This window comes from Etheostoma spectabile, chromosome 12, assembly GCF_008692095.1.
Source record: "Etheostoma spectabile isolate EspeVRDwgs_2016 chromosome 12, UIUC_Espe_1.0, whole genome shotgun sequence".
Taxonomy (NCBI): Eukaryota; Metazoa; Chordata; class Actinopteri; order Perciformes; family Percidae; genus Etheostoma; species Etheostoma spectabile.
This window is the reverse complement of record NC_045744.1, coordinates 19,203,623-19,221,910: the sequence shown is the minus strand read 5'-3', so window position 1 is coordinate 19,221,910 and position 18,288 is coordinate 19,203,623. Positions and strand designations below refer to the sequence as shown.

Here is an 18,288-nt window from a genome sequence, read left to right as displayed (position 1 = left end):
ACTACAATAGGCTTTATGCCAATGTTGTTTTCAATAAAAAAACATTTGCACAAAGCAAGCCGATCCACTTTTCCATGTTTATAAGAACACTTATGTTTTCATAAGTAAATTGAGAAAGAAAATATTGGGACAAAACGAAATCAAGGGACATTTAGAATAGATAAAAATGTGCAATTAATTGTGATTCATTGCAAGTTAACTATGACATTAATGTGATCAATCGCGATTCAATATTTTAATCGTTTGAGCACTACTAAGGAGTATAGGTTCCTTTCCCAGAGTGACAACTTTGACCATTTGTTCCCGTTTTACGAAGTTAAAGAACACTTTGGAACTAAGGCCCTGTGTGTCTCAACTTAAGATCCTCCACGCATTCTTTTCATCAGGTTTACACAACTTATACACAGAGTCCTCTCTGTACCTCCCACAAGTTGTTCAAAACACTGTTTCTTAGTTGCTTTTTTACCAGGTCCAATAATACATCCACCTTGGCTTCTACGCTGCTTTTGTGTCTTAAGCTGTTTCCTTTCAATGTCGTTTTGGTTTTTATTTAATCTTATTTACATATGGAGGCAACGAGGCAATTTGAGGCTCTGCTCTTGAAAGACTCATCATAAATAAATGTCTCCTCTTACTTAACTAAAACCTTTTGGACAGCCACAAACTGCAATGGTCAGAACTATGAATTCTGTTTTAAAGGTCTTGTTAAAAGGCATCACATACCGACTTCTGTGGCACAGGTTACCAGCCATCGCACCATCTCTCTCCTTCTCCAGTTCAGTGTTGACAGAGTCATTCTCATCACCTGCAAAGCACACGTGCACAACATGTTGTTTTGGGATCCTGCTACTTTGTACAATGCTTATAAAAAAACATCCATTTTTTTTTCTTCTTCTCGGCAGTCAGTCAGTTTTTGATGAACTTATTCTAACGTTTCTCATACATTCAGAAAACAAGTGAACATGATAGGTGGGATTTTCATAATTGGAAAAGTTCGCCCAATACGGCTTGTCACCAATGATGACAGATGTATCCAAATGTGTTCATAATTACACACATGACTAATCGTGACACTTCCATTTTGAGCATTCTATTAGCAGTTTTACTGACAGGAGTTCAGCCAATACTCTAAACACCAGGAGGAAGAGGCGTGTGAAGCCACAGCAACACTGTTGCCTTGATGATCTCAAGAGTTTTGTCTTGTGTTTACTGTGGAATCCAAAAGGCTTAATTATGTGGTTTCTGCTCATCAACCACGGCAAGACGCAGTGTGATGTTTTCTCTGTTAATTTGTAGAGAGGCTGTGGAGGCCTGCGCAAATTACAAGTTTGTGGATATACTGCTGACTTGCCCTCATACCTTGTCTGCGTCACACTCTCTCTCACACACACACACACACACACTCTACCTGCAACCCTAGCTCCAGTGCCACGTTGAGCAGAGTTATATCAGGCGGGTTGTCCGCGGGTGTGGCTATCTTAAAGGCGTCCTGGGCCAGCTTGAAGATTAAGGAAGAGGAGTGGATGTTTTTCTGGATGGCCTCCAGCACCGTCCGCAACCTCAACATGTCACCTGCAGGCAAAATAAAGCAAACGTGCATGTTGTTAGAAACATCTGAAGGGGATATTTCTCTACTATGACCTTAGCTATGGGTCCGAGGATGTGTTAGCAGGTACCTTTAGCAGCAGTGAGCATGGTGGAGGCCAGCTCACACTGCTGGGACTCCAGGTGTCCCAGTGTGAACCAGCGCGGGTATCTACTCGGGACTATGGAGATGCCGTGATGAGGGTGGCCCACGTCCCCGGAGCCTGCTGAGGACTCCAGCACCGGCAGCCTGACAGAAATATACAAACAATGCCGTATTTAGTATTCATCAAACTCTAACATTCATTAATTCACTAATGTTCATATTAAATCTAGGATAAAATTCCCTATTGAAATTTGCATTAGGAAAAAAAACATCCATGCTAGCATTTACTCTAAAACTTTATAGATACTACAGTGAATTTATTCCAATTTAAAGGTGGCACACTACTTATACTACTAATTAGGACACATTAGTGTAAATACCTAAAACAAATGAACCCATTACCACAAATGATCAACAGCTTCTACAAGCCTGTTCACCAGTTTATTAAGTACACCAAGCTTTAACTAATGTAATCTGTATTAAAAATGACTGTTTTGAAGTATATCAGTGAAGACGGACAAAATATTAGAAACACCTCACAGTACAATGCAATACCATTCAAAAGCACCAAACTGGGAAACTGACCTCATGGCGCGGAGAGCCAGCTTATATGCCAGATCTGCGTCATGTGGCAGCAGGGCAGAGAAGAGGTACTTTGCGAAGGTGTGCATGGGAACACTCTCCCTGTGGATGACCTCACCTAGGCCGCTGAACGGCCCAGCTGGACCAAGAGAAAGACAAAATAATGTCTTTGTTTCTTTTTCTTCTAAACAATGTGAAAGACCATGAACCACAGGGCACAGCACATGAAGATGTTGTTGTTGTTGTTGTTCTACCTTCTAGCAGCTGTATGGCCTGTTTCCGAAGAGTCTGAACCAGGAGGTCATCCAGCTCCAGTTCTTGAAGTTTTGCAACAATCTGCTCCTCATTCCGACACACCTTGAACATTTTCACAAAGCAAATTTTGCTCTTTAGTGAAGTTTAAGAGGCAATTTTGAGTTTTAGGTATTAGAGGACCAGTGTCAAACTGTGGCATCCGTGTGCAGTTACCGTTATGACGGAGACTGATTTTATTTCACCATCAAGGGGTCCTTTTGGAAACTAAATTGGTTTTAAATGCAATTCTTGCTTAAAACTTACATTCTTTTGAAATCCTGTGTGTGCCTTTTTATATTGCTCAACATTTCTTAATGCCTTTGCGCCTTATGTAAAGCACTTTGAATTGCCTTGTTGTTGAAAGGTGAAAATAAACTCACCTTGCCTAAAACATAAATAGTTTTGTTGATTCCTATGACATTCAGAAAATTCTATGGCAGACATGTTAAGCACTCTAAACATAAAAAAATTAAACTTAAGTGCTTGTCAGAAAAACCAAATGCTGTGACCTTTTCTCTATTTGTGCACGGCAACTACTTCACACAGACGTTTAATTATAGTGATTGTCTTTCAAGGCGACATTGTCTACACCAGGCAAATTCATACCGCTTGATTGAATATGCAAAAGAAGAAAAAAAAAATGCTACCCGCTGCAAGAAGACATTACTGTTATCTCTTTGGAGGGGGTAAAATCACTTTATTGGATCGTGTTTAAATGTATATATTATAACTACAAAATGTAAAACTGTTCTTTTTAGGACTACCGTACCTTATCCTGAGCGTATAGGCCTTCGGGCATTATCCTCTGCTGGCCCATTCCCATCAGAGCCACCTCTAAGGCCAAAGTCAGGTAGGACTCCCCTCCATCAGGACTGCCCCACACTGGTACGTGGTGGTAGACCGGGGGCCGGGGGTCACCTTCTGAGAGGAAGGAAGGAAAGAAAATGATTTAGTGATTCATGCATGCAAATCTGAATAGTAGCAAACGCCCATTTTACAGACCTTGATAACTGAAGACAACTGTAGAAAAATACATGGACGTATCCATCTTTCCACCACGGCTCAGCAAGACTACACTGTCCGCTGATTTGGCTAACTCAGACTGCTAAAGTATCATTATAGCATTGTTGTATTTTGGCAATAAACAAGGACAGAGTTTTTTTTGCCTCTGTTTCTTACAGTGCAACTGAATTAGGGAGGGATTGCTTCAGGGACAAATAAATGGTAACAAAGTACATATAGGCATGTGCATATTGTATTAAGAGAGACTTGAAAAGAACTGAGAAAAGGAAACTTGCTATGGTCTTTGTATAAATAGCCATACAATTTGTGTAACATATAAATACAGCATTCATAGACTGTGAACCCTAATCTAAAATGGCTGCTACACCCTACACAAATGCTCGACAGCAATAAGTGAGAACAGATGGAATGAGAGTATCAGCTGTTGATTGGTGCCCATTTGTTCTCTCTCTGCTCCCCCACTCCATCATTCTGCTTAAATCCCCTCTGAGCAACAGATCCCCTCAATCCTGTTTATTCCACGGATGTGTGTGTGTGTGTGTGTGTGTGTGTGTGTGTGTGTGTGTGTGTGTGTGTGTGTGTGTGTGTGTGTGTGTGTGTAAATCCAGGAAAAAGGGAAAACTGATTTTATAGGCTTAACCCCAGTGCAAACTCGTTTTTGTTTTCCTTCTGTCCATTGGCTATTGATTGGTTGATTTGAAATGATCAAAGCTAAAACTGCATTTGGATTGGTTGACACATACTCTGGCTCCACCCCTCCTTCAACAGATGTTCCCAGCTATCTTCCAGAGGGGGATAAAGCACAGTGACCAGGCTATACACACACATCCACACACACGCTAAATAGTCATACCACTCTTCTCAAATTCCCCAAACAACATAAAACAATCAATCATTCACTATATCGCCAACACATACACACACTCGGCCCGATGAGTGTGCCAGGGGTCAGCATTGTTTGGATTGACAATAGTTCCTTGTAGCTGGGTAACAATAGGAAAACCCAGCCCCTATTCTGCTCTGTCGCAATGGCCACTGGTGAAAAAAAGTGCAATGCACACACGTGCACGTGCGCACGCACAACACACACACACACACACACACACACACACACACACACACACACACACACACACACAGTCTAAATGAGCAGGGTGTTCCTGCACAATCTTTTCAGCCTTTGTTAGTTTATGGCTCTTGACAGCAACTCTACCCAGTCCTGATATAAGAACACGGGAGTCTGTTGTCTAAAGAGTCACTGCTGGTGTGCCCGATCACCTCTGCTCAGGGTTACACTGCATCAGCTGGTGAAGTGTGCGAGGAATTATTCCTTGGGTTGGGCAAATAAGCTCGTTGACCCATGAGGTCTGTGGTTGAGTATGTATGTTGTTGAAGTACATGCTAAGTTGGCTTACTCGTTATAGGTTCAGCAAACAGTAAGCTACATTAGAACCCCGCCGATGGCAGTGCAGCAGTGGACCCACAGAGGGAAAATGATTTTGATCTTAATATATGCTAAAGGGTGGCTATACTTGTAACACTGTAAGTCATTGGACATGTCTGAATAATACCTTTCAGCAAACAACAAAGAATTCTTTCAATCATGCTCTTATTTTCTGTCTCTATAAATTGTTAGGGTGATGGAGCTCTGACCAGCACTCATTTCTAATGGCTACTAATGATGGAAGTAAAGCCTATTCTGAGAGTTAAAAATATATATGTTTTATTGAAATCTACTGCATACATTTTAAGTGACTCAGGTCTTGAGCTTGCACAGAACAATGTGAACCAACAACACTGAATATTTTCCATGCCAGGACCTCATGACCAACCTTCTATAATCTCCTACTTATAGTTTGAGGGTGCACCGGAACAGGGTTACCTCTGCAGAAAATCAGCAAGTAAAAGACACTGCTAGTCTCGCATAACCAGACTTATCTCCACACTTTGCTTCAGCGCTGTGCCAGCGCTGGAGAAAGGTCTGCTTAAACCAATCATAATTTAGGACTAAGTTAAAAAAAAATCCCCAGTGTTATTTGTATTTCTTTAAACCACTCACAATCGTCTTGGGTGGCGTGAAGCCCAGTGCCCAGTGCCCTTGCAAAATAGTGTAAAAAGTAAACTTGTTTTGGTGGACCATTTGCACTTAGGGAGGTGAGCCCTGGTAGACAAGCCAGACCCACATGAAGATTTTTTACATTTGCTGCCGCTAGGGTGCATCTATATTTCTAGGCTAGAGCCCTGGCCTTACAATGACTAAATCAAGCAACAAAAGAAAATGCCTCATAAAACATTAAAAGATGTATGTCGACTATGCGATACGTCTTTCACTGCTAAAAAAGACAAACTCACGGGACTTAGTGTTTAGGTTACAAGCTTGTAGGTTTTTGTTGTTGTTTCACGTAGTGAGAGGGATTTTGAAAATGGTAACATGCAGATAGCATAAGGGGAGGTGAATGTCTTCATCTTCTGAGTCAGACTACTTCAGTGCTAAATGATGCATCAAAACAAGATTAGTCATAGGGACTGTATTCAGGTTTGTAATGGCAAATAATCAAGTATGTCAATCCAGTTGCCATTTATTAAAGTGAATAGAGCCTCAAAAGTAGTCTGTTGTGAAGTTTTGTGATTTTTTGTCATGATAATTTCCAAAGAAGTCTTTTAAAAAGGAGAAATAGAAGCATATCTCAGTTTTTGTACCTCCAGTATCCATGGTGTTGTCGTCATCCACGCGGCAGGTTTCGGTGAGCGTGGTGAACAGACAGCCAATCGGGTCTAAGGGATGGCCCACCCAGCCTTCCAGGTTGGTGGTAGAAGTCACGCCCCTCTGGCGAAGCTCTGAGAGAAGAAAAAAGCGTGAGAGAAAGACAAAATGTTAAAATTATCCCACACTGGCTTTAGAAGATGAACAGCACTATATGTGTGTGTGTGTGTGTGTGTTTACCTTTCTTTTGGTGCTTGTAGATGTCCATCTGTCTTTGCTGTTGGAGGCGGAGTGTGTTGATGATGGCAACAGCCAATCGCAATGCTTCCCTGGAATAACCGTGGGAACGCAGAGCGTCGACGCGAGCGCATGCAGTTGGGACGTGGTCTGAGTGTAAGATAAGGTGAAGTCAGGACAGCTTAGCACACACATGAACTGCGCTAAATGAGATAAGCACACACGCACACTTTGCCGTTCACAGTCACAGACGTGGTTCTTTCTTACAAACACACACACACTGTGTGACATAAGATGTAGTCAGTAATGGCGCACACACCCACACCCACACCCCACACACACACCACACACACCCACACACACCACCCCACACACACACACACACACACACACACACACACACACACACACACACACACACACACACACACACACACACACACACCACACACACAGTGCAGTCTCAGCAAAACGCCTGTGTGTCTGATAGCTGGCTTAAGTTGCAGAATCTGACAGATCTTAGCTGGAAGCTGCTTACTGCAGATACTGGCCTCAATATCAGCAGAATAACTGTGTGTGTATGCGTGTGTGTGCGTGTGTGTGTTTGTGTGGCTTTCAGTGTAATTACAGATTGTGTGTATATGGAATGCCACTGAAAATAAAGTTTTTCTATACTGTTATCCAGAAAGTGTGTGTGTCGCTTGTTGCATTTTTGTAGCAACTTACTATATATTATTTACAGAAACTTTTTTTATTTGACTAAATATGATGCAGTAAATAAATGCAATACAATTTCCTGAAAATGAGTAATGAATAACCACTTTATTGAAGTGTTCCAACATATAAAATGTCCCAATAAGTCTGTGTGTGTGTGTGTGTGTGTGTGTGTGTGTGTGTGTGTGTGTGTGTGTGTGTGTGTGTGGTGTGTGTTTTGCTCACCTAGCCAAAGCGGCAGGCCCTGTGGGTTGAACAGCAGGCTCTCCCCCTCTCTCTGGTAGGATGGAGACATGTAGTAGTCGCTGCTGATGATCCTCTGGAGGTGGCTGTCCTGCCAGTGGAGGTCGCAGGCCTCGACAGCCCTGCTAAACACCGACCTCCTCGGCCTGGACAGAGAGTCTGAGAAAAGCCACACACACACACACACACAATCCCACACACACACACACACACACACAAAGAAAGAAAGACAGACAGACACACACAGTCAGTGAAATTGTCATGTTGTCATGAGAGAGACAGCGTCTAAGATTAATGTGATGATTAATGTGTGTGTCAATGTGTATTCATACTCATTCATTCACATTCATATTTTGATTACACAGTATGTGTGTGTGTGTTTGCGCTGACCCTGTGCCAGGTTGCTCTGTGGCAGAGCGTTGGTGATGTTTGGAAGCTCGCTACCGTAGTTGCCGTCCTCCAGCGGACAGACGTCCATGTCACCCCATTTCTTTAGCTGCTTCAGCCAGCCGCTCTTCTCCTCGCTCTTACAGTGGGGATTTAGCACCACGCACACCCACAATGCACCTGGGGAAATAATGGGGATCACAGGTCAGGAGACAAAGGAAGCCGAAGTTCTGTGTTTAAGAGAACTCAACTTGCCCTGGAAAGTGCTTTCTAAGATACGTTTGTTTCAAAACATCCATATTGTATGAATCCAAGTAATATTGGTTGCACCAACAGGCACCTCAGCGGACTTACTGCACTGAAAACAACTACATACACAGACCTCGAGTGAGGTCAACTGTCAGATGTCTGCTCCTCTGAAGAAAATGATCAGGCAGCAAACCCTGGCCGTTTGGCCGTTATTTCTGTCTGTGTCATGATCCGCCTCGCTCACACAGGAAGTGTTCTCATTGACCTCCTAAATGCTAAGATTGATTGCAGAGAAACTGAGCAGCCGTATTGATCAGCAGCCTTTATCATTCACTTTGTGTGGGGAGCGAGAGAAAGGGAGAGGCTCGAGCAGGAGGAGAGGCCGCTGACTGGATGACCTAATAGCTTACTGACTGGTTTAACGTTTACCCGACAAGTTGACTGCCAATTTGTCTGAGCAACTGACAGGATGGACACGTCTGTCTGACCTACAGTAGTCTCGCTTTGCCAGACCCTCCTCTACAGGGCTGTGGAGGAGGGTCTGGCTAGTCCACACGGCATTCTGGGAAGAGAGAAAAACGTGCTGTTGTTTAAGCCCAGTTCAGACCAAAGATTCGCTACGAGACGAGTTGAAACTTACAACGACTTGCAACGAGCCGGTCTGCAGCGTTCTAAAACCGGCCAGCTCACACCAATGTGACGAGATGAGACGGTGTATCATCTCCATAACAACGCTTCTTTGTATTTACGACTTTTAGGCTTCTTTGTAGCTGGATATTTAATTTGTTTTGTCTAAATATGAATGTGGATAACGCTAGTGACAGTGAGGTGCCTGCAACAGTTGCATTTCTAGTGATGAATCGGCGTAAAGATGTTTTATTTCTCGGATTCGCTGCTTTGTACTAACGCCGCGGGGCGCTCCCTCTTGTCAGTCACTCTCTATCTCGCTTGACCATGTAACGTTACCGTGCTTTCGGGTGGTTGTTGAGGCTTCGTATAAAACTATGGATCATTTGATTGCTAGAGTTTATAGCTGACTTCTCTATTGGCTGTTAAAACGGGAGACATCCCTTCCGTTCTAAAACCAGCTTCTGCGACTTGAACAGCTGAGTCGCAGCGACACCATCAGCTGGCTTAAGTCAAGCTGAGACGGGCCAGTTCAGAACGCTGCAAAATTTGGTAAGTCGCTTTGGAGTGGACTTTGGGCTTTTTCACTTTGTAAACCTATAATGTGCACAAAAAAAGATATTTAACATAATAAAGGAAAGAGAAAAAGCCATAAAGCATAATAGGAGTACTCTAAACCCATCACAAAGTGGTGCTAAGCGCCAGGCGGCGCCACGGTGCCACTGCTAAATAGCTCCGGAAAGGAACTTCTATTGGTGGAACGTGTACAATCAAAGGTTGTTTTAGTGGTCAACGGGAAACTCAGATTGGACAGATAGTCTAGCTAGCTGTCTGGATTCACCATGCAGAGAGGTGAGCAAAATTATTGGCCAACTCATAAAACAAATAAGTAATTTTGATTTTTGTTTCTGTCGGACATGTCTCTGACGGTTCTTACCTAGCTCATCCCATAGCTGCCGACACTTGTCTGTCATGCCCGTGCCCTGCTGTCTCCATAGCGACAGCCGTGGATCTGCCATGAACTGTTCCGTAATGAGCGTCAGCATCCGGGCACCGTTGGAGTCTCGCATTCTTAGCATCTCCCTCACCTGGAAAGACCAGAGAATGCAGGCTTACTGTATGTAAAGCATGAGACTGCGACCTTCTTCCATCCTTCTTGTTGCCGGAGTTAAATGAGAGGAAAGATACTACTCTCATGTATTACTGTTTAGTATAGAGCTGGAGCGGTTGGTTTCGCGTAGCTTAGCCTAGCACAAAGACAGTTAACAGTGGAAACAGCTAGCTTACTGATACATGTGAACATTGTTTTGGGTTCAACATGAGGTCACATTCAAGATCTCAGCATACAGGTCTGTGTTAAGGTTTTTTTTTTCTCACTCAAAAACAAAAAGCACTAAGAAAAGTATTTTTATGAATCCACTACATTAAAGAGGATTTGCAAAACTTTCAATCATATTCAAGACGTGGCATTGAGTTTGAATAGTACAGTTAATAAAATCTCAAGGTGTTCTCGGGACCTGTTGGTACTCTGTTTCTTTGAATCATTTCCTAGTGGGAAACCATACTTTTACACGGAGACAAGAAGTTGAATAGACACAAAGGGCAGAGCGCTGTACTTTCTGTGAAGTGTTGCATTCTTTGACAGAACCGAATCAGTACTGGGTTCAATATGAAGAAGGAAAAAAAACAGAAAGCAATTCTGACTAAATGATATAAAGCTATAAGAGATATCCATTTGTAGTTATTTTTACAGAAAGCCTGTGTTACGAACTGGAGGTGTAGGGTTTGAATTTATCAAGCTGGTATAAAGTCTCGTGAAAGACAACCGACACTGAGTTGCACTATGGGAAATTTAGGATTGAGCTTGACCCATACCAGGCACTATAAGTCAGGACATATCAATGCTGCATCCATTTTGACCATTCTCTTTCCAAACTCTATGGCGGTGCAATACTAAATTACTGGAGTACCCCTTTAAAAAAACCTCGTTGGAGCATATCACAGTACTTGTTCCAGTTTAAGAAATGTAAAGAAGAATCTCCCCAAAACAATATCCTATTGAATTAAATAACGATTTAACTTTGATTATTTTGACTAGTGGAGATTTATGATATCTAATTAACAACGGAGAATGCATATTTTAGTGCAGTTTCTAATAGGCTGCTGCTGAGAGAAACATGTATGTAGGGATGACAAATAAACACAGATTTTACTTTACTTATTGATGTCTTAAAGATGATTATGATAATATGAATCAACACATAAGTTCCAGCCACATAATGGAGGGGAAGGAAGTGGTGATAGATACCTTGGCGAACATGGAGTTGAGTTGCTTCCCAGAACCATAGTATCCTCCCTGTGACAGGAACTGTTTCACTTGCTCCCTGACTTGATCCTCGTCCAGATGCCAGCAGTTGTCATCGTCGATGCTGGCGCCTGCAGTCGGGTCCGGAGCACCTGGGAACAGAAAGGCACACACATTAAATGTCAGGCACCCACAGTGTTACAATGACAGAAACATATCTAGACAGAAAGGCACACGGCCGCATGAAAAACTGAACAAAACTGTAGAGAAAAGCACAATTTCCCCCAAACATTAACATCCTTCCCTCCACATCAAAGCTGGTGTAAACAGAGTAAAGTCTGCGCATTCACTCAGTCACTCCATTCCTTGCTGTTCTCAATTCGCACTTGAACAAAAAAATAAACATACAGTGACCATTTTAAATGGAGTTTACTTGTAGACAGCCACACTTGCCAAAAAAACCTTTTTCCCTTCTCTCCTTCCTAACATGTCATTCAAGATGTCCTTGGATAGTTAGCAATCCAATCTTAAATTCAAAAAGTCAATTTAAATTCATCTAAATCTGTTTTACTGTTACACTGATACTGCTCTCATAACTATTTGTTTTACATTTAACTTACAGTGCACCTACATCACACTTGAGAAAAGCAGCTCGCTTTATGCTAATAGTGCACAGAGGGAATATAAGGCACCTTTATTTTTCTTCGGTTCGGCAGTGGGTGTGTATGTGTGTGTGTGTGTGTGTGTGTGTGTGTGTGTGTGTGTGTGTGTGTGTGTGTGTGTGTGAGTAACACTACGGGGAAATGTGAATATGCTCAGAAAGGGGAATGCTGCTTTGATCTAGCAGGAAGCGAGCTGAGGAAAGCCCAGAGATGTGTTTCCAACTGGCTCGGAGTACGCAACAGCAAACGGCAACATTCCCCCATCAAAGAACGTCTCGCTCCTGGATCGACTGAACTTCAACCCCCATGATCCCCCTTGTCAAACACAGACAGGAAACACAGCGCGGGTCTTCCTGGACAGGAGAGCTGGAGAATGTCAACATTTAGCCAGCAGGATGAAATAAGAGAGTTTTGTTTGGTGAAAGGATGTCTCTAGTTTGTCGTTTCCCCGTTGCAGGTCTGTTGTGGTTCTCCTCTTCTTTTTCACTCACTACATTCTCCGGTCCTTTCATCTTTCTTCTCCTTTCCGTCTCCCAGAGTGCCATGTGAGTGCTTTTCCTCTTAGTGTCCCTTTTCCTTTGCACACATCTTTCTCTACCTTCTCCTGCATTCATTTCATCATTCTGCTTTCTTCAACATACTCCTGCCACTGGAAGGAGGTAGTCACTGAGAGAGGTAACTAAGGAATCAAACGAGATATTTAAAGCCTGCCTTGCTGCTTCGCACGAGTAATCAGGGCTCTGACGTATGGCAGCCTGTAGGCTAGCATGCGCACGTTTTAAGTCTGTAAGCTTTTAAGTCTGTCCTGTTGCTGTGAAGATATCACTGCAGAGGAAGGGACTGCACCTCAACCGAGCTAACTTTTCAACAATTAAGACACAAGGTGTGCTCTCCTGTTGACAGCATTGCATTTATGACATTAAACATTGGTTCTAGGAAATAGGGAGATGTGACTGTTGCTCTAAATATAACAATATCGTGCATTTCTACGTTAATCGAACGTGAGCTAAAAGGTTTGCCACAAAGGTTGCCCTCTCACCATGGACCTGGTTGATCTCAGAGTTGGAAGAGAGGATCTCGTCGGCCAGTTTCTGAGCAGTGGGCAGCACCTCAGTGTGGTGGGCTGTGATCAGGTACTGGACCAGCTTCTGCAGCTGATCTCTGTTCATCTGGAACAACGTCTCTGAGATGGGCAACCGCAGCTTCACCTTTAACACGCACACACACACACACACGCACACACACGCACACGCGCACGCACACACACACACACACACATGCACACATAAATGTGAGTCTCTGTGAGACTTCTCATTGACATAGATGTATTTTGTACGCTCTGGTGATTTACCTGTTCAGGCTTGCGAATGCGGTAAAGAGACAGCGCCACCACGTGGGCGCAATAGAAAATGTCTCTGTTCCCGCAACCACAGGTGACGGAGGTGATCTTGCATCGGTCAAAGCTGATGGCCACTTTGTGGGTGACCTCCGGCTCTGATGATGTGGCGGGCTCAGTTACTGTGCCACTGAGGTGAAACCCTGCAACGACACAGGAAAGAAGGGAGGATGAGTGAGCTTCAGCATTCAGAGACAGAAAAAAAACACATAAAAACAAATGTTCTGTTAAAAGCATGATTAACTATCTGGACTGCCATTTTAATGCTTTCCTGATGAGAACAGTGACAGGTAACTGCCACACCAATGAAAAACTACAGTACATTTGCATCAGAGACACCACACACACGTTGTATATCGGATCCCAGGTTCCCTAAAGTTAAAAGTTGTTTGACATCATCACAATGTGTCCAGTTTCCTTTGTGTTGGATTCTATCTGGGTCTGGTGTGCCCAACTGCAAGGAGAAAAGAACCATCTGTGGTAATCTGAGCCTCTACAAACATACAGAATGAACCTTTGGTACAAAACACACATCTTAATAAGATGTCTCCAGCAGGACACTGGGCCATCTGATACTCTGGCTCTCTCTCCTTATGTCTCTATGCATTTGTGTGTGTGCAGTGAAAAGAGGGTTGCTAAGGTGTGATCATTCTCTGCGCCCGCACCCACCCACCCACACACCCAGACACACACCCAGACACACACCCAGACACACACCGACACACACACACAACACACACACACACACACACACACACACACACACACACACACACACACACACACACACACACACACACACACACACACACAATAGTGAGAGTAGTAGCCTGTAGAGGTGAACTCCTTCACAAACTGAGCTAAGCTTAGGTGTTGATCATCGGAGGGAAACCATTGCTTGTACTTTTAGCGGTATGTCAGGCGTCATTGGCTCTCGCTGACCAACAAGCAGCTGTTTGGCTGATTTGGTACGTTGAACTGGCTGGATGGATTTTGAACATTGACCACTGGCTTGTTATTTCCTTTACCGCATCAGCAGTTCAGCGGCTGTAGTCTTTGCAATCAGAAAAGCCACTGTGGCCTTTTAAATAGCGTCTAACACCAGGCAACATCAAATGTTGGTATAGATACAAATATGTTGGTCTAGATACTAATATATAAAAAAAATATTCAACTGTGGAGTACCTCAAGGCTGTATCCTAGGGCCGATGACACACAATGTAATGCAACTGTAAAAGTCGGGAACCAGCAGCAGTCTGATGTCCTTTAAAAACTATCAGGCTGACATCACATGTGAGATATCTAATAACTTCCTCAAGCTCAATGAAAAAAAAATTGAAAAGCAATAAGTTGTGTGGTAAACTCATCACAATTGGACACATTTGATAACCTGGCTCCCTCCATCAAGCCTAGTGCCAGGCATTTGGGAGTTATCTTTAATTCTATTCTTACTTGATTGCCATATTAATAATGTAGTGCAGTCCTAGTTGTATAATGTTTGTTTATGCACATCATGATTTAATTCACTAAAACTTTTGCTAAATAAATGAAAGCATAAAGAACAAACAATAGCGTTTTATTGCAATGACACCAACTGCAGGGATTTTGCATAGCCCAGACGCTGAAAGAAATAATGTGACGAGAGAAGAACTGAAAAGATGGAAAGGTAGAGGTGGAACAAAACTAATCCTATGAGTAAAAGAATGGCAAGTGAAGAAACTGAGGATACAGGGGACGAGATAGGAGAATAAATGTGAGAGGAGAACAGAGAAAAGAGGAGGGGAGAGTGTATCTGGTCTGTCCTGTCGTCTCACTGTGACAGGTCAATTATTTATGAGGTGAGGTGCGCGTGTCTGTGTACACATTGGATTACTGTATCTCACCAAACCATAGCAACCCCGCTGCTGCTTTCAAGCTACAAAAAACAAGAGAGAAAGAGAGAAGGTAGGAGGCAGGGCAGGCTAACAAGAAAGCAATGATATGGCTATTCTGGGCATGGCCTGGAAAAAAGGTACAGGTCTAAAGTTCAAACACCAATGCAAATGCGCGCACACACACACACACACACACACACACACACACACCACACACACACCACACACACCACACACACACACACACACACACACCACACACACACACACACACACACACACACACACACACACACACACACACACACACACACAGGGGTATGGGCCAACATGGTAGTGCAGCCTAATAAGCAAGTGTTAAGCCATCTTCCTGGCTAAATCCCACAATAGGCTTTTCCAAACCACACATGAGGATGCAGATAGATAGACATAGACACACATAAACACACACACGCTGAGATCCTATCAACTGAAAACTGTTTTCACCATGACAAAGAAAGATGAAGAGCAACAGAAAAATAAGGGAGGAAACCACATCCGACCACATGAAGGATTGATGCGCGGCGTTGTCACACTAACTGGTTGCTGACTAAAGTACGTTCTGAACCAAGACCGAACTCGTCAGCTCAACACTTCCCACCAGCGTAATAGCCGCCCGCTGCTCAGATCGACATCTCAACCTACGTCCCGGACTGTCAACATACAAGTACCAAATCACCGACCTGCAGACAAAACAACTAAGTGAGTTTGGACAAAAAATAGCAGCGCCTTGCTGCTATTGGTGCAGCAGTGCTAAAGGTATAGCAGAAAATATGATCCAGGAATTCCAGTTTGAATTCTACGTTGATGAATGTATAGTAGAGATGCACCGATCCCACTTTTTCTTTCCAAATACTGATTCAGATACCTCAACTCTGGATATCTTACGGGTATGAACTGCTGTGCAATGCCTCGGTGTTATGACTTGATCCTCTTTGATTTCCTCACTGGTACCTGTGAAACACATACTTGTCAAAGTAGCCCTCTGCGCTTTTTGTAATGCAGTGCTATTTTTGGTCTGCTAAATCATCTTAACTACCAACCAATAGACTAACACAGCCCACACACCATCTGGCCCAGTAACCATCAAAGCCAAATGTATACCACCAAGTGAGCTACTGACCGACACACTTACATAAACTGGCACAGCTGGCTTTATGTCCACCGACACAGCAATTCACCAACATACTGAGCAACCCAAAGACCTGCTCACATACCTGTGCATCAACATATCAAGCACCACACAGACAACTAACCTATTTTCAAAAGGACATGACTGACCAACACAAACAGCCAAACAGGGCATCTGACTATGACAGGAAGGATGAGCAACACAGAGAGAGAACAGACTACAGAAGGGAAGAGAGAGAGAGAGAGAGAGAGAGAGAGAGAGAGAGAGAGAGAGAGAGAGAGAAGAGAGAGAGAGAGAGAGAGAGAGAAAGGCTGATGCATATGCCAATGCTAGACATAAAGAGTCCCCCGAAATTGTAATATCTCCATCCCATTGAGTCTGCCTGTCAAACCAATCGTTGTGTCTTGCAGCGCATTGGTAATATCAGAAATGTCAGAAAAAGGCTTTCCATTCCTTCCCTCTGTCTTTATAATGGATATACCCGTAGAGCCAATTTGCACTAACCACAGCTTAGTGTGAGGGAGTCCAAATGTGATCTTCCTGCTGAAATCATCCCAGCATGGAGCAAAAGGATCAGACAAAAATCTTGGGAGAGCATTTCTTAAAAGCATCAGGGGAACATTTGAGAGATCTTCCCTCCAAGCTGTCTAAATAATGCATTGTCAGTCATCGCTACACTTAACATCCAGTCTAGCATCTTAGATGAGCGTTTAAAGTTTTGATGGCAGATGATATAAGGTATGAAGACGTTCCCACAGCTTAGTGTGCTGCTTTCTCTTTCTGTCTTGGATTCAGACCTACCCCCCCTCTCCTTTCCTGTCCGTCTGTGCCGGTTAGGGTAGAGTCTATTGTTGCTTAGACCACAGGGATGAATGTGATGGTGACACCACTGCTCTTTTCACTTTCAATCAAGTCTAAAATGGCACAGTTCACAGTCCGTCTGTCTGGCAACCCTGCGCTCTATTGCCTTCCAGTTTCACACGTTAAACCCACGACAAAGCGGGGTTTAATTATCCGTAAGTTAGCATTTTGTTGGCATTTATACCTTCTCGGTCAAGTATTTGCCCACACAACATGGCCATACCTAACTGATTAGGTAAAAGAAAGACTTTAAGTTAAAGACTTGATGTCTGGCTTCATAACAACAACTATTGTGACTTGCTTGTTTTTTTAATGTTAAAAGGAATAGTTTGACATTTTGGCAAATAGACTTTTTTGCATTCTGGATAAAAAGACTGACACCACTTTAATATCGGTCTGGTAAATATAAAGCTACAGCAAACAATCAGTGTTAAAACTGACGGGATGAATGTGTATTGAGTGATAATTTGAAAAGGAAACTTGACATTAAACCAACCAATGTGTGCGTCTAGGGGACCAATGACAGAACCTTGAGCAATTTCTTTCTCCCTTTCATCAAACTTGTATCTAGTCCCAAAGCTTTGGGATTCAATACTCAAATGTTCTGGGTAAAACTGTACCCTTTATTTTACTCCAGCAGCTCTCACATACTTCTGAGTGCTTCTCTGTGTGTGTAAAGGCTGAGGGAGACAGTGTGTCTTCAGCAGATGGGGATGCAATGTCACATGATAAAAAGACGCTGCATCAGACAGTCCACACACACACACACACACACACACACACACACACACACACACACACTAGGACTGGTGAACAATGATTTTCTAAAAAAGGTGAATTAGTGTGAAGTGTGTTGCCAGGTACAATAATATGGTTGAATCTTGGGGGGGAAAATCACATGGCCCAGTGTATGTCATGTCTTTAAGTCTGTTTTGATGCAGGTATGTGCACACTTGCCCTAAAAACCTATATTTCATGCTGAAGAGAGTATATGATGTCATTTGTAGTTAACAACAAAACTTTCATTGTGCGTGATGCACATCATTAAGAGCTGTGTGCGTGCAAGCAAGTGAAATCAGTTGCATCGATGTGTGGGAGAAAACCACAAAAAGTGTGAAGAGACAATAAAAAGAGGAGAAAAGACAACCACCATTGTACATCTCGCTATTGTAATTAGAGGACCCCTCTCCTCTGCTCCGATGTATGTACACACACACCACACACACACACACACACACACACACACACACACACACACACACACACACA

The 18,288-nt window shown here is 43.1% G+C and overlaps 1 protein-coding gene across 1 annotated transcript in view; it reads right to left on the bottom strand.

Annotated features, from left to right (window-relative positions):
* The window catches only part of zswim5 (zinc finger, SWIM-type containing 5), a 60,085-nt gene that overhangs the window by 2,463 nt on the left and 39,334 nt on the right, over positions 1 to 18,288 (bottom strand). Inside the window, exons 2-15 of the mRNA XM_032531188.1 lie at positions 13,069 to 13,256; positions 12,757 to 12,925; positions 11,059 to 11,207; positions 9,688 to 9,838; positions 7,878 to 8,054; positions 7,470 to 7,646; positions 6,534 to 6,680; positions 6,290 to 6,427; positions 3,336 to 3,487; positions 2,527 to 2,629; positions 2,276 to 2,411; positions 1,677 to 1,834; positions 1,409 to 1,572; positions 724 to 805 (exon numbers count right to left, since the gene is read on the bottom strand). Of these exons, the coding sequence (XP_032387079.1) occupies positions 724 to 805; positions 1,409 to 1,572; positions 1,677 to 1,834; positions 2,276 to 2,411; positions 2,527 to 2,629; positions 3,336 to 3,487; positions 6,290 to 6,427; positions 6,534 to 6,680; positions 7,470 to 7,646; positions 7,878 to 8,054; positions 9,688 to 9,838; positions 11,059 to 11,207; positions 12,757 to 12,925; positions 13,069 to 13,256 (2,091 nt within the window). The remainder of the gene's footprint in view (positions 1 to 723; positions 806 to 1,408; positions 1,573 to 1,676; positions 1,835 to 2,275; positions 2,412 to 2,526; positions 2,630 to 3,335; positions 3,488 to 6,289; positions 6,428 to 6,533; positions 6,681 to 7,469; positions 7,647 to 7,877; positions 8,055 to 9,687; positions 9,839 to 11,058; positions 11,208 to 12,756; positions 12,926 to 13,068; positions 13,257 to 18,288) is intronic.